The 15,386-nt window shown below is 50.9% G+C and overlaps 4 protein-coding genes across 5 annotated transcripts; 2 read left to right on the forward strand and 2 right to left on the reverse strand.

The window, feature by feature from the left end:
- Nucleotides 1-354: 354 nt before the first annotated feature.
- PV10_04094 (V-type proton ATPase catalytic subunit A) lies at nt 355-2,973 on the forward strand. Its single transcript, XM_016368615.1, has 3 exons — nt 355-997; nt 1,045-1,659; nt 1,709-2,973. The coding sequence occupies exons 1-3, from the start codon at nt 547-549 to the stop codon at nt 2,710-2,712; spliced, it is 2,070 nt and encodes a 689-aa protein (XP_016224403.1). The 5' UTR covers nt 355-546; the 3' UTR covers nt 2,713-2,973.
- A 288-nt stretch (nt 2,974-3,261) lies between these two features.
- Nucleotides 3,262-4,875, forward strand: PV10_04095 (uncharacterized protein; the record flags this gene model as incomplete). The annotated part of the gene is made up of 1 exon (XM_016368616.1): nt 3,262-4,875. The coding sequence occupies one exon, from the start codon at nt 3,262-3,264 to the stop codon at nt 4,759-4,761; it is 1,500 nt and encodes a 499-aa protein (XP_016224404.1). The 3' UTR covers nt 4,762-4,875.
- A 60-nt stretch (nt 4,876-4,935) lies between these two features.
- On the reverse strand, nt 4,936-6,792 carry PV10_04096 (uncharacterized protein; the record flags this gene model as incomplete). The annotated part of the gene is made up of 2 exons (XM_016368617.1): nt 4,936-6,243; nt 6,349-6,792. 2 exons carry the CDS (start codon nt 6,790-6,792, stop codon nt 4,936-4,938), a joined length of 1,752 nt encoding a protein of 583 aa, XP_016224405.1.
- A 651-nt stretch (nt 6,793-7,443) lies between these two features.
- PV10_04097 lies at nt 7,444-12,355 on the reverse strand. Of its 2 annotated transcripts, XM_016368618.1 has the most exons (5): nt 12,053-12,355; nt 11,569-11,845; nt 10,858-11,315; nt 10,359-10,593; nt 7,444-10,312 (listed from the first exon to the last, which is right to left on the reverse strand). In XM_016368618.1, the coding sequence occupies exons 2-5, from the start codon at nt 11,821-11,823 to the stop codon at nt 8,261-8,263; spliced, it is 3,000 nt and encodes a 999-aa protein (XP_016224406.1). In that variant the 5' UTR covers nt 11,824-11,845; nt 12,053-12,355; the 3' UTR covers nt 7,444-8,260. The 2 variants fall into 2 exon arrangements, with proteins under 2 accessions (XP_016224406.1, XP_016224407.1); XM_016368619.1 differs by having other exon boundaries at nt 10,359-11,315.
- Between the last annotated feature and the right edge of the window lie 3,031 nt (nt 12,356-15,386).

Below are 15,386 nucleotides of genomic sequence, written 5' to 3' on the forward strand. Positions count from 1 at the left end.
AGAAACTATTGCTAGTTCCGAGCTTGCGTATCGTTAGACACACTCCAGTTGATGCTTTTGTGTTTCCATCAAGATTCCCATCTGGTTCTGGTTCTGGTTGGCGGAGTGAGAACTTGGCCGAATCTACATCTGCAGCCTGCAAGACTAGCTGGGTACCTAAGGTAGGCATTCTAACGAATCAATTCATGAGCAACTGCTGTGGTTGGAGGGTGCTTGGGTAGAAACGTGGAATTCCAAAGGAAGGAAGGGTTGACTGGGCTGCATAATCATTGGCACCTGGCACAAGGAAAGAAGCTCACAATCTTTCGTTACGTTGTAGCTTCCATCACTCTTGCCATTTGATAAACCTAAAGTGACGATTTCATTGTGCAAGTGCGACCGAGAGCTAAAGTTCGGTGTCGGTATCTGCTACTACGATTGTGACTGCCTGTGCCTGTGCCACTGCCACCGGTTGTCCCTGCCCTTTCAGCTCCACCGCCTAAACCTTCCCCCAGAGCTTCCTACCAATTGGCAATCGCTGCCACCTCCAAGTGCTTGGTTGATTGCATGCTTGGTTTGGGACGTCCTCGATTGAAACACCATTCCTCCTCCATTCTTGAATTCATCACTGGCAAGTCCATCGACCAGATCTCTGACCTCAAATACCTCCAGCTTCAGTTGGGCCTTCCGGATCTTCTTGAAGACGATCTCGACGACGACTTAGCTGGCCCAAGCAGCTTCAACTCCTCCTCTGTATTTGCTTTTCCGCAACCTCTCCTTGCTCTCCCCACTACCTCGACAGTCTACCGCAAGATGCCTGCCGCAAAACCCTCCAACAAGGCAGGCGACGATGAACAGACCGGATCCATCTTCTCCGTCTCTGGTCCCGTCATTGTCGCCGAGCACATGATTGGTGTGGCCATGTACGAGCTCTGCAAAGTCGGCTATGATGAGCTTGTCGGAGAGGTTATTCGTATCGAGGGCGATAAAGCTACCATCCAGGTCTACGAAGAGACTGGTAAAGTGTCTCCTACCACTCATATCCTCATCTCTAATTCCCTCTAGCTGGTGTCACTGTCGGCGACCCTGTCCTGCGCACCGGCAAACCCTTATCAGTCGAACTTGGCCCTGGCCTGATGGAAACCATCTACGATGGTATCCAACGGCCTCTTAAGACCATCGCCACCGACACCTCCAGCATTTACATCCCTCGCGGTATTGCCGTCCCCTCCCTCGATCGGAAGAAGAAGTGGCCTTTCACCCCAACAGCAAAAGTTGGCGACAATATCAGTGGTGGTGACGTCTGGGGTACCGTCGTCGAAAACTCTCTTCTCAATGAGCATCGCATCCTGTTGCCCCCCAGAGCTCGAGGCACAATTAAGAAGATCGCCCCCAAAGGCGACTACACCGTCGACCAACCTCTCCTCACTCTTGAGTTCAACGGCGAGACCAAAGAATATCCCATGATGCACTCCTGGCCTGTTCGTGTCCCTCGACCTGTCAGTGAACGCCTTCAAGCCGACTCGCCTTTCATCGTCGGTCAGCGTGTCTTGGATGCCCTCTTCCCTTCAGTCCAAGGTGGTACTGTTTGTATCCCAGGAGCTTTCGGCTGCGGCAAGACTGTCATCTCCCAGTCGGTCTCCAAGTTTTCAAACAGTGACATCATTGTTTACGTTGGATGTGAGTTCTGCCCCAATCTCCTTGCTTTATCTATTCTAACAGCTCCAAGGTGGTGAGCGTGGTAACGAAATGGCCGAAGTCTTGATGGATTTCCCTGAACTCTCCATTACCATCGATGGTCGTAAAGAGCCCATCATGAAGCGAACTTGCCTCATTGCCAATACCTCAAACATGCCTGTCGCCGCCCGAGAAGCCTCAATCTACACCGGAATCACAGTGGGGGAATACTTCCGTGATCAAGGAAAGGCCGTTGCCATGATGGCTGATTCATCATCGCGCTGGGCTGAAGCACTGCGAGAAATTTCGGGCCGTTTGGGAGAAATGCCTGCGGATCAAGGTTTCCCCGCCTACCTGGGAGCAAAATTGGCATCTTTCTACGAACGAGCAGGCGCTGCCGTGGCCCTAGGATCGCCGGAACGCAATGGTAGCATTTCGATCGTCGGAGCCGTGTCGCCACCAGGTGGTGATTTCTCCGACCCCGTCACCTCTGCCACTTTGGGCATTGTCCAAGTCTTTTGGGGCTTGGACAAGAAGTTGGCCCAGCGAAAGCATTTCCCTAGCGTCAATACTTCCATGTCGTACAGCAAGTATACCAACATCCTCGACAAATTCTACGCCAAGGACCATCCCGAGTTTCCCAAACTTCGAAACCGCATCAAGGAATTGTTGACCAACTCGGAGGATCTCGACCAAGTTGTTCAATTGGTCGGTAAATCTGCCCTAGGCGATTCGGACAAGATTATCCTTGATGTGGCTGCCATGTTAAAGGACGACTTCTTGCAACAAAATGGGTACAGTGACTATGATCAGTTCTGCCCCCTGTGGAAGACCGAATACATGATGAAAGGCTTCATGACTTTCCACGACGAGGCTCAGAAGGCAGTCTCAAGTGGACTCTCATGGGCCAAGATTAGAGAGTCGACTGCAGACATTCAACATGCCCTCAGAAGCATGAAGTTTGAGCTGCCCGACAACCAGGAAGAAGTCACCAAGAAATATGACAAGTTGTTGCAGAACCTCTCGGAGAAGTTTGCAAGTGTTTCGGATGAATAGAGGAAAGTCTGATATCTGGCTGGCCGGGGAAAGGGAAAATGGAGGAGGAGCTCCATCAGCAGCCTCCGTATACATACAAGTGCGTGCTAGAGGCTCAGAGACGATTGTGTCATCATTCACCGATATAGAAATAGTGTGGCCAGATTGGTTCTGTACTGGCGTATAATCAATGGAGTACTTGTACACGTCGACTCATCATCGTATTTGTTTTGATGGTGATCCAAGGGGACAGAATCAGGTGACCGTAGGCGAGTGAGGCGCGAAGTGCATTCATTGATGCCAAGACCCTGGCAAGGCTGTGCGAGTATCAATTCTCTTCAAACGACTTCTCAACGTCCAACTCGTTCTTACCATTGATCATGTGTCTCTTGTCTATTCACCATTTTCTCGGTACCTTTACGGACTGAGAATCAGTCTGTGCCTGCCATCCGTGGAGAGTTACTGTTCCTCTGAATTTCCGGCAGGCTAGGTTGACCCAGGTTCCTCGGTCGGTATGTCAAGCAACATTCAATATTAAAGGCTATAAAGCCTATATCCAACAGTTTCACGATGCCGACCGAAATACCGGGGTATTATTTTGATTCTTCCAAGAACCGATACTTCAAAATTCAAGCCAACCATGTAGCTAGCGGCTCCTCATCATCGGCTGCAACGAAATATAGTCGACAGGCTGTTAATGCAGAGAAACTCATCAAGAAGACCAACAAGCGAGAGAAACGCCACAAGGCTTCAAAGGTCGCTCAAACGGTGAAAAGGTCGGTTCTATCTAAACAGTCTCTCCTCGAATTTGGCTGGCGATTAGGTGACAAACGCAAGACATCAGCTGAGATCGTCAAGACCTTTTATGCAACAAGTATTTCGGGCCATAACATCTACACTGGACCCAGATCGCCATGTGGTCAATTTGCCTTTGAGCATGCCACCGGCAACCTATTGACCGCAACCAGTTCGGACGAGCGTCAGGTCGATCCAACGCCTACTATCCTGATTTCCAAGCCAAAACGACCCCGACAAGTCATTACTCAAGCACCCGAATCTGCCTGGTCTGATGTACAGATCGATCTGTGGAGGCAACTCCGACACAACATTACCCATATATTGAGCCTCCGTTATGGCCGATCTGTATGGGTCAGTCAAACTCACCTGCCCGACGAGTACTCTGCGGTGATCCTTGCAACGCACGACGAGCCTGATCCTCATGCCCACGCTCTCGCCGATATCCAACTTGTGTTCCAGGGCATCATCACTGGGTTAACGAAATCGCCAAGCGGCGAACGTCTTGCAACATCAGGCGACCGAGCGAACTCGTACGTAGCGGAGATCGATCACTTCCGACCCGCCATTGAGAACTACCAGAAACTCAAGGACCAAACATGCGTCAAGTTTCAAGACGAGAACGTTATCGTATTTGGTGGCCGCAACGGACAGGCGACGCTGTGTGACGTGCGCGATCAGTCTGCCACTGTGATGCGGCTTCAACACTCGAGTGGCGTGGCTCACATCCAGCCCCTTGCCAATTCAGGCCAACCCAGGCTCCTGATTCAGGGAACTCAGGACATGAAAGTCTACGATTTGCGTTACTGTCCCATCCCGACTCGTCAGCCAGGGCGCTCTTCATCAACAACAGCAGCACGCAACTGGCACAAGATGCCTAGACGCTATCTCAACTCTCCTCCAGTCACGACCTTTTCCATGTCTGCCACTCGACAGCCCAACAATTTCAACCTCGGCTTCGCCTACGACCCCGAACTCAATCTCGTCGCCAGCGCCAGCACCGACCACCATTCCAACCACCGCATCGGCCTTTGGGACGTGGCGAATGGTCATATGGTGGAAAGTCCGTTGAATGCTGTCAGATTTGGCTCCCAGGTGACTTGCGCCGAGTTTGTGGACTGGAACTGCGGCACCACCGTTGACGGTTCTCAAGAGCTCCCCAGGCTCCAGACGTCAAGGCGATCTGGCGCGAAATCGCTCCTTCTAGCTACCGCGGCTGGTGTCAAATCGAGCCAGGCAAACCCCACGGGCATGTGGGAATGGTCCGTCAATTGAAGAAATATCACACAACAAGGACCTCTAGAAAGGATCCTGGAGTTCGATTATCCCTCCATATATGCTCAATCGATTGATTGTGTGACTGTCCTCGTAGAGCTATGTGGAGGGCCATACCATTGTTATTTGAGGCAGCGACACAACACCTACCATGGACAGATGTTATGTGCACATTTAGGCTTCGCCCTCAATCTCATAATCGTTGACACTCATGCCACTACGGTTTCCCACATCGACAACCCACTGTCGGCCGACGTTGATCCTCCATTTCTCCTCCATGGCATCTTCGGCCGCTGTGTTGGCAGTACCAGAGGCGCCAGCGCCGCCCGCACCACCTGCTGCCCCATCTGCTCGGACAATCAGCCTGAGTCTCTCCAGCTCTCCTAATTCGCGGTAGACTCTATCACAGATTCCCCGCCCGGTTCTGTTCTCCACGCCTTCTGGATGGATGGCACGCAGAATGGCTAGGAGTCGCTCTAGCGAGAAGGACTTTTGGAGTTGATTCATGGCCGGATTATTATTCCCTGACGCCGATGAAGACAGAATTGTTTTCATAATCCGATTCTTGGACTTGCTCGGTGTGCGATCACCTCCAGCACCACTTCCAGGAGTGGTGCCGTCCATGGCCGACTTTTGTGCCTGCTTCTTCCGGCTCGGCGTGTTCTTGAGTCGGCGTATCTTCTTACTGATATGACTTGATGAGGATGAAAGGCGTGAAAATAGAAGAATGTCGTGTTTGGGCGGCGTGTTGCTTGCGAGGTAACTTGACAGGAGGACCAGGGTTGGGAATGGTTTGAGAAGGCGTGTCTGGCCTGCCGATGGGATTTTTGATCTCCTATTCAGACGATTGTGTGGGTGAATATCATTATCTTTGTTCATCTTGCCAGTCGCTGGACGGGTTGTCGAGCTATATCGTTTTGTAGGCGTGCTCGGAATGCTTGCTGGGGCAGATGAGTCTTCCTGCGGTATCGTAGAATGAATTGTTGCGAGATCTTCAAATGTCCACGCAACGTCATCGTGCCCTGCTCTCGACCTAGGAACATCGTGGAGAGCTGCCTCGCCTTCCGTCTGGAAAAGGCCTCTGTTTCGCACCAGCAGTCTTGCAAAGTCCCATGTCTTGCGACCACCACCTGGAACTGGCTCATCGATGACCAAAGGCCAAATAAATCGTGGCCATAACCTCTCAGTTGTGTTGCGAAAGGACTCTAATGAAGCTGATTTTGTGGCGAAAACAAGAGAATCATAGACTGTTGCAACAAATTGGGCATAAATCTTTTTCAGTGCTTCTTCGTTAATTTGAGGTTGGTAGTCGGGGAGAATCGTTGAATTGGGGAGGAGATTTGACGGAGGTGTTGTGGTGGTTAGGATGTATATAGATTCGGTGCGTGTGTAGGGAGGGAAATGTAGATATGGCACCCCTGATTTGTGCAAAGCAAGGGGACGGGGAGAGGTTGATGTTAGGATCAGGGACAAAGACGGTATCTATATGAGCAATTGGCTCATGTTAGCATGCGAACGTGAAATCCTGTGGATGCTGCCTTGCTTGTTTTATTTGATTGACAGGTTTTCCTAGTCAGATTAACATACCATATCTCCCAACCTGGCCAGGGCAGGCAATAGATTTAGACTGCCGCCTCGCAGCGTATCGATCCCATCGAGAATCAAAATCAGCCTCGAAGAAATCCTCTCCTCCTTGCTTTGCTGAGGTTGAATGTCAAGTAGCTTGTGCAGATTGTGCACCAGGGCATTTGTGCTGTCAACTCTATCGTAACGTCCCTCGTCAATAAGCTGCTGGAACCTGTCCTCGGGATCGTCTATTTGCTGAGAACCTGCTCGCGCAGAAACGCAAGCTGCAAATATCTTTGACAGGAGGTGTCTTTGCGACAAACAATCTCGTACTTTGACTAGCGCGAATGAAAGATTGCGAGAGGCGAGGCAGGTGGTGAGGACGTGGGTTTTGTTGAGTTGGTCAAGGCCGGATACGACCAGCAGAGGAGGGGATGGATAAATGGCCTTGATAATAACACACATAGGTCAGTCATTGAGGTCTAATAAATGGCTTCAACATGATAATGGTTGTCGTGTCCGGAAGGGGTTCTGGAGCATCCTGGTGATGTTCCTGGGTGAAGCCTTACATTGTAGTAGGTCAACAACTGCTTGACTTGGACCTCTCGACATGGACAAGACTGTAAAATCGAATGAACCACTTCAAGTGGTAGTTGAAGAGACATTTTTGGTCATTGTATTGTCATCCCTGGGCTGGTAGTCGCAGTGTAGTGGGGAAATAAGACTCGATTGTGACTTGCGGAAGTCGCTATTGAAGACGCGTCTGCAGAAACCACTTAACGCGTCCTCTTCGCCAAACCTTCCGCGTTCGTAACACCATGTCTTTGAACGGCCTGACGCCTTGGAACATTTCTGTGTCACCTTGAACGATATGACGACCAACGGACACAGCACCAGGAGAAGACCAAATACTTCTTCAATTCTGAGCTACAAAGACTAACAAGCATGTAGCAAGCAAAGAAATCGGCCATATCGTTTGTGACCATTGCTCTGCATTGCTTCAGGAGGATTCTGGGAGCCTCCATTTTTACACCTTTCTGGTATCTATATCCGCCCAATTTAACGCGGTAAGATGTGAAAAAGAGCCCAGGCAAAATACAAAATAAAATCATGATCTTCAAGTACAATTCTCTAGCTATTGCTGTCTTAATGTTGATTTTTGGTGGTACATGCTCACTGAAGAACTCACTGCAAGCTGAGCTCCGCACACAAGGTGCTGGCCAGAATGACTCTCGCAATCATCCATAGGTATGCCTGAGTTTCCCGTTGCGATGGTCTTTTGAGCTGTCTTGCTCCAATAGGTTCAGAAAGGAAAGGAAATTCCCTGTCCATTGTCCAGTGTACAATCCCCAGATCCATCCTCGTCGGTCCATCTCACTTGTGGTTCCGTTGTACATGATGACAAGGCTGATGATGATCTAGGGGATCGATACCTCCAAGAGCAATTCCTTCACTGTGTCCAAACCCTCGTGATGAATGTTCAAGCTATGGGTAAAAGAAACAAAATCGTCTCAACTCCGGTCCGATCCCCATTCCACGCCCTAAAATGTTGATGTAACATGTCGCAAGAAGCCTTTTCGGTCCCTCGTAGGCTTTGAAGCCATATGAGTGAAAGAAAGCCATGCCGACTGATAAACCAAGCTGATATTCTGCCAGACTGATGCTGGTCTGATTGCCTAAAAGGCCATGAGGGGCATAATACAGAAACAATGGCCGTGATACCTTCGTGAAAACATGTTTTCGGGTGCTTTTTAATGCAAGATGATACACGTGGGTTAGATGTAAGCATCGCCAGAGAACGAGCATCTCTAGCTCAAGTTCCGACGAGCGTCATGCGTTGTGTGGATAAATCAAAAACAAAATGACAAGTCGCGAAGTCATAAAATCATAACTCGTAGACGCGTTGACTGCGTAGGTGATGGACATGGCAGCATCAGAAGACATTGCCGTTGCCCACTGGTCCGTTGTGATAGCCATTGAACCCATTCTGAGAAGCGTCTCCTGCATAGCCTTGAGGATTGAAGCTAGCACCTCCGACGTCCTTAGAGCCCGGGGAGAAGGCGTTTCCATTACCATTACCCATGACGTTGGTTGACAGCTCCGCGTTCTCGGTCCCGTTGTAGACTGGGTTGGGGCGAAGTCCGTTAAATCCGCCGCCAACAATCTGGACGTTGCGACGACTGTTGGTGCGGCCACCTGAGAAGCTTGCAAGATAGTTGTCCGAAGGTGTCATCTGGCCGCTCGACGTACCACTAGTACGACCTTGGACGTCGTTGCCCATGATTTTGCTGGCAATGCGACGACCATGAGGGGTTTGCTTGATCAAAGGAAGGATGGGGCGAATCGCATCCACCAACCGGGCTTTGGTCTGTGGATCTGCAAAGTCCATCGCAGTCTGAACAACATAGTTGGCAAATGAGTCACGCAACATCTTCTCCAACTCAGCGCCGTTGAGCATTTCCTCGACCATCTTTCTCTTGGTGTCCATATCAGCGGTGCGAAGACACTTCTCAATGACGTTCGAGCTGAATTTCTGCTTAGACAGTGCTGAAACCCGACCAGCAAAGCTCTCACAGAGTGGTTTGGTGAAGGCCGGCTCATCCAGGTCAAGGATGTATTGAACAACGTAGTTGCCAAAGGGGTCTTGAACAAGGTCGAAGGCGCAGTTAGTGATCCGCTGGATAAGCTGGGCACGCTGGAATCCTTGGGCGTGGTCAATGCAACGCTGCAGCACGCAGCAACCATGGCGATGAGTTCCGACAACGACGCAGTAATGACCAACAGCATCATAGATGAATTGAGATCGTTCCGCTCCCAGTCGGGTAAGACACTTCTGAATGACATGATTGCCATTGAGGTCTTGGACGAGATCGACCACGCGATCCGCCAGGGCCTTGATAATGGTATCCACTTGCTGTGGGGTGTGGACGAATTCGATCATCTTCTGTAAAGCTCGAGTGCCATGCTGGTTGAGAGCAATGGTGGTCAGGGCTGGAGCAGCGGTGTTGATAAGAGCAGTTCGTTGATCGTCGGTGCAGTGCTCAAATAGCTTCTGGCATAGGTAATTTCCAAATGGGTCCGTCATGAGCTCGATGATGTGTGGGCAAGTCTCAGAAAAGATCATTTGGGTATTGTCTGCTTCATTGTCTTCAAGCTTGCGTTGGAGATATCGGCAACCATGCTGATCTTTGCACAGTTCATACAAGCCACCTTTGTAGGAATCGAGAGGAACGTTGTTGAATCTGGCCTCATCGTTCTGTGGGCGTCGTCCACCACGTTGGGGCTGATTGCCGTACCCATTGACATAGGTGTTGCCGTTCGGGAATCCACCAACGGGTCCTGCCATGGCAGGCGGGGCCATCTGGCTGACATTGTAGTTCTGCATGTTGTAAGGATAGTAGCCACCATTTCCAGGAGTCGTGGTCATAGAGCCATCAGATCCGTTGAAATGGGCATTGAATGGAGCAGCACCAGGATGTAGGGAAGACATGTTGGCTGCAGACGATAGTAACTTTTCGTCGACTTTGGTGCTTCCGTTGGCTCCTTCACGACTCTGACGGTGATGAACGGCGTTTGCCGGGATCCGACCGAGACTAACGTTGTGGTTGTGAAATTGTTGCTCAGCGTGAATCTTGGAGGGGGTTGTTTCTGACGTGAGGGATTTCTTGACGGTGGGTACGTCGTTTGTGGAATAGGAAGTTTGAAGGGACGAAGGACGAGTGACGGGAAGAGTCGTAGGAAGAGGCGAAGAATCTTCAAAAGTGACTCCCAGAGAGTGACGTTGAGATTTACGACGGTTGAGATCAGCTGGCCGATCTGATGAAGGACTGGTTAATCCACTGAGATTGCTCAGGACAGGTCGGTACATAGACGAATCAGTATGGGGCATGCTCTGATGAGCAGGACGATAGCGAGAGCCTAGGGTCCAATCCAGATCAGGAGTCCGAGAATTGGCAAGATCCAAGGCAGCTGAATTGGCAGAAAGCTGGAGAAATTAGTAAAAGCTCACGTGATAGTGAAAGGGGATGTACCTTAAGACCGTCACTGGTCAAGGTTGGGAACGTATCGTCGCCTTCCAGCTGGGCAAAGGCCTTTGCAATGGGAGACTTTAAATCGATGGCATTCAGGGACAGATGTTTGTCTTCATCCTCGTCAAAAAGGAAGCTGGTGGTATTTGCAAGGCCGTATGCAGATGCAGTTTTGTTTGAGAGACTTAGTCTTTGCAAGGGGCGATTGCTGTGAACTGGCATAGAAAATCTGTTTAAACTGTGGTGGAAAGTCAGGGGGAAACTTCGGCTAAATAGGAAGAAGCAGTACAAGGCTAGTAGAAGGTGACTAGGGACCTCTGAATTGTTGAATAGGTGAGGTGAATAACAATCACATTGTGAACACAACGTGACTTGTCCACCGCCGCAAAGAGTGGATATATCACATTGTGATCAAGAGTTCCCTTGTTTCATACAAAATTGATGACAGAGAGAAGAATCAACACGCGACAGGCAGAACATGTAAGGAGATAACGGTACGTACGTTGTTGCGAGGCCTCGTGGATCTGGAAGGTCCTCTGGGTAATACTCATCCTCGTCTGACCCTCGGCGAGAGCCAGGGACGGACTTGGCTGAGGGCTTTTGGGACTGTCCGAACATCCCATTGCCTGAGAGCCGATTGATTGGGGGCGAGGTAAGCTGAGTGCTTGACGTCGACACGCGCTGGCTAAGCCCGGGGGGAGAAATGATGCTGTTCATGGACAACCGGCTCGAGCGGGAAAAGCGACTGCTAAAGCCGCTGTCGGCGTATTCTGGAGGGGTCGTTGGCTCGCTGACAGGGCCAGTGAGACTCATCCGGTTGACTCTGCTCGACAGACGCTCGAGATCATGGGCGCCCGATCCCAATTGCAGACTCCGTTCCTGAAGCTCAAGCAGCCGTAGGTGCTCCTCGGCCTTACGCTTTGCATTCTGGATTTCATCGTACATTTGTTTATTCATGGCCTATCACACATCCTTATCAGCGGCTATTCCTAAATTGCAAGGCAAAATAACATATGATGTTGCACATCTTCACAGTCAGACCCCTGACTTTTCAACGGATGTGAGGGACATATGGAAATGCTTATCGACACAGTGTCTCGGAATGTTTCATCTTGCTAGATTTCTTCTGGTTGCATGGAATTTCACAATGACATTGTCCCTCAAGCTCAACAAAGGCAATTTTGACAGGGTCACACAGGGGTATGCAACATACCGCGGTCGAGGTCATGGCAGTATACTGCTGGCTAAAGGGGCGGGTGGTTGACATTTTGCTCGAATCAGTGGTAAAACGTCGTTGCAGACTTGCTCTTGCATCGTTCGGGGACGGTTGAAGGGCCGTGAAGTATGTGTTCGGGTCCCTAGGCGATGCACCATTGGGAGAGAAGGAGCTGTCTACCTCGGAAGGTGACCGGAGGTTGGGAAAACGCAGTTCTTCCATGCGGCCGCTCAGGGAGTTGGAAAAGGCCATGGTTGAGGTCTACACAAATAGCCTAACAGGGTCAGTATGATCCTTAAGATGAAAACCAGGCTGGGCCGCGCCGCCACTTGGAGAAGACAGCTCCTTGCTCGAGTTAGGCAAGGCTGAAAGAATACAAATTCGCTTTCCTGCACTCGGGACTGGCAGCACTTCGCAGGCAGTCTCTCGAGGACCAAGGGTTTTCTCGAGACATCCGGGTGCATAGGTGAGGTGAACGTACCTAGTACGAGAGACGATGAGGGAGATACTGGATATAAAAAGGGGGGTTATGGTGGTGAGGGTGGTCGAAATTCAAACAGCAGCGTTGACGGCCGGGGCGTGGACGAGAATGAGCCGATGCCAGACAAGCACACTCTGCAAAGGAGAGGTGGATGACAGGTGCCGCTGTGTGCACTGAGGGCAGCACAGCAGCTTCTGCCTGATACAGATACAGGAACGGTGGCGGAAAATCAAAACACCAACGACGTAGGAAAAAAGAAGGATAAGTATAATACTAATACAAAGTGCGATGGATGGGATGAACCTGGATGGAGGAGGAGAGGCCTCAAGGAAAGGGACGAAACGAGACGAGTCGAAGCGGGATGGATGCAAGCCCCAAGATGGCAAAGGCACGGTAGCAACCATGGAGGTTGGCGTCTTGGGGCTCGGGGCGCTCTTTTGGGGCAAGCGTCAGCGCCAGCGCCAGCGTGGATACTGAGGATGCTGCACAGAGGCTTGATAAGTTGATGGGTCTGGAGAGGACCGAGGGGCCAACTCTGGTGGGAAATGATGGCCGCAGCTAACCAATGACTACCTGAGGTAGCTACAGTGCAAAGACCCAGGCACCCAGGTCCTTACATGGATGCTATGCCAAACCCATTAGCCCTGCGATTTTGGCACTACTGGCCACCTGAAGGGTTGTCATTAGGGATCTAGACAAGCGTGATGACTCCATCCATGGGCGAGTCGACCTGCAACCACCAAAATTGCAATGCAGTATTATCTAGCCTGTGAAGAAGCGTGGGTTGTGGGCGGGGATGGGGGGAAGGAGATGAAAGGAATGATTTTCGCTGGGGCAAAAAATTGGCACCTTCTGGCCACGGTACCTACCGTAGCTGCCTAAGTATTCCCTAGACAATACACCCGAGGGGCATCTACAGTAAGCGGACGGCAGAGGGACAATTCCTTCACTCTACCACTCAGAATCAAGACTAGGATAACACCATACAATGTGTACCTAGTAACAACAACCGCGGGGTTCTCAATCAACCGTTGACGACACCAACTAACTACCCAGCTAGATAATCGTCACATTACAGATAATAATAATTCACACCTTGATCGCGTATCTTAATACAGAGTGACACTTGAAGCCCGAGAGATGGACTCCCACCGGCCGGCAGCGGTGGAGGCCCAGACTCGAGTTTCGCCGCGCCGGCCTAAGTACCTACTGTACTCCGTAGGTGAACTTGCATACGTGCGGTTAAGCCTCGTCCCTGGCCTTGCCTCGTCGTGCTCAGTACGTAGACTGGACTTCAGTGGAGGTCAGTCAGCTTACGCCCGGTGCAGTCCTCACTCTGCTCCTCATTCTCATTTTCGAGGCACTCAACAGCCACTCGGCTCGGGAATCGCCATTCTCTGGATCATCTGCATGAACTCGTCACACTTCCTCGTACTGCATGGCAACTTTGGAATTACACTTTGATGCTTTCAGGGTCAGACTTCGCCTCTGCCCAACTAGCTGCAGCCCCCTGGAAGTCACCAACCTTGTGCGTCGGATCCACTGCATTTAAGAGTGGACTGGCACTGGTCTTGACACCACTTGGTGGGCCGTTGGTGCCGATGGCGCTCATGCAATACTGGGCGCCACCTCTACGAAAGGTGAATTGGCCATACTGCAAGCCCCAATATGCCCCTCCTTGACAGTGGTTTTTGAACCTCAAAGACACGATGGTGCGTTGGGTGATGCAAGCTCCAATCAAAGATGATCTATCAAGTCAGCTGTATATGGTCGGGCTTGACCGGGAGTATTGGATTGGCAGGCGCATCCGTGGGAGTCGCCCTGTGACCTTTAGAACATCCATTTGGCTGGCCAGGCTGTGCGGACGGTGGGTGGACTCGACAGATGGGCAAATGGGAGTGGCTGGGGACACGACTGCCGGTGTTTCTGTGAATGGATTCAATGCATCCTTGATCGAATAATGGATCAGAGGAACGCTGGCAGGAAGCATCTATTAGGCACCCCAGGTGGTTCCTTCCTCAGTATGCAACATTCCACCTGGCCAAAACTCATTTTTGCTTCTTCCTGTTCTGCCGTCACTTGGTCGTCTGAGACGGTGATCTCCCTTTACCACTCTTTCAACTTTGTTGCGCTTCCACGATAGCCTGTTCAATAGTGCCGCCGTTGCTTTAGTCGAGGATGTCCTCGCGGCTACCTAGCCTTTTGTGTGTGCGAAATGGCGGTCAAGAAAACCACAGACTCAGGAGAAGACATCGCCCCGCACCATGTAAAAGTCAAAAGGCTGTTCCCGTGGATCGAAATCGGAGCCAGTCATTTCTCTCCTGCTGAGGGGTGAGGTCGGTCCACACACGAGGGCACAGACCAGTGCTCAAAATTGTCGGGTGGAGGTGTGTCACTGCTCCGACTGACTCCCACAAGTTCGCAAGCGCCGCCGTTGTTGGGAAGAGCGAATGAGCAAGAGAGGACCATTGTTGTCTGGTGTAACTAAGTCTCAATCTTTGGAAGGTTGCCCACGGAGTACGGAATATGTCCTCCGATCTGCAGTCCATGGCGCAATCAACCCACGACTTGCCCAAGTATGGGTACGCATACACTCCGTATGTACGTACTAAACGCCAAGGGGCACCGGGGCTCGGTGGGCTCTCATATGGGGGGACGAGGGGAGTTCAAATCTCATTTCCTCACCTACGAGTATACCATTCAGGGTAGCCTGTGGACTAGTGAGCCTTGAGAGATCGATGATGTAGGATAATGGTCCCAAAGCCATCGAGGTTGTCAGCCGAGACAATTCTCAAAAGATTTCATCCTTAGTACTTGACTACTACTTATCCCCATGATTGTCCAAGAGACAAGAAATGTCGCCCACGCCCAGCGGGCCACGAGAAGCCCACCACATGGTCCAGTCGGCCCACAGTTCGAGGTCCTAGTTATAAATTAATCGCCACCAACCAACGTGGGGATACGCACTGCCAAGCCATTGCCATTTCTCAAGGAAGGAACCACCTTTAGCACAAGAGGACAGTATCATCGGTTCCTGGGACAGGCAAGTGCTACCTGGCGATCGAGTACTGTGACATACACCAAGGTCCAGTGATAGTTCTCGAGTTACTGTCCCTACCCAGGTATAGCCCAGAGGTACCCTTCGTAAGCCAACTTCCTTTATGTAAACACATGTAGATACACTCGGAGACCTGTTCAAGCTACTTACTACCTTTCCACCTTTGTCAGCGGAGAAAGCTGTCCGATAATGATCCATCGAGACAACCCAACACCATTGAACATGACATGATGTCCACCAATTGTGCCGAAGTAGAGCCATCCTCTGCCCTTTCTC

Source organism: Exophiala mesophila, assembly GCF_000836275.1.
Source record: "Exophiala mesophila strain CBS 40295 unplaced genomic scaffold supercont1.3, whole genome shotgun sequence".
Taxonomy (NCBI): Eukaryota; Fungi; Ascomycota; class Eurotiomycetes; order Chaetothyriales; family Herpotrichiellaceae; genus Exophiala; species Exophiala mesophila.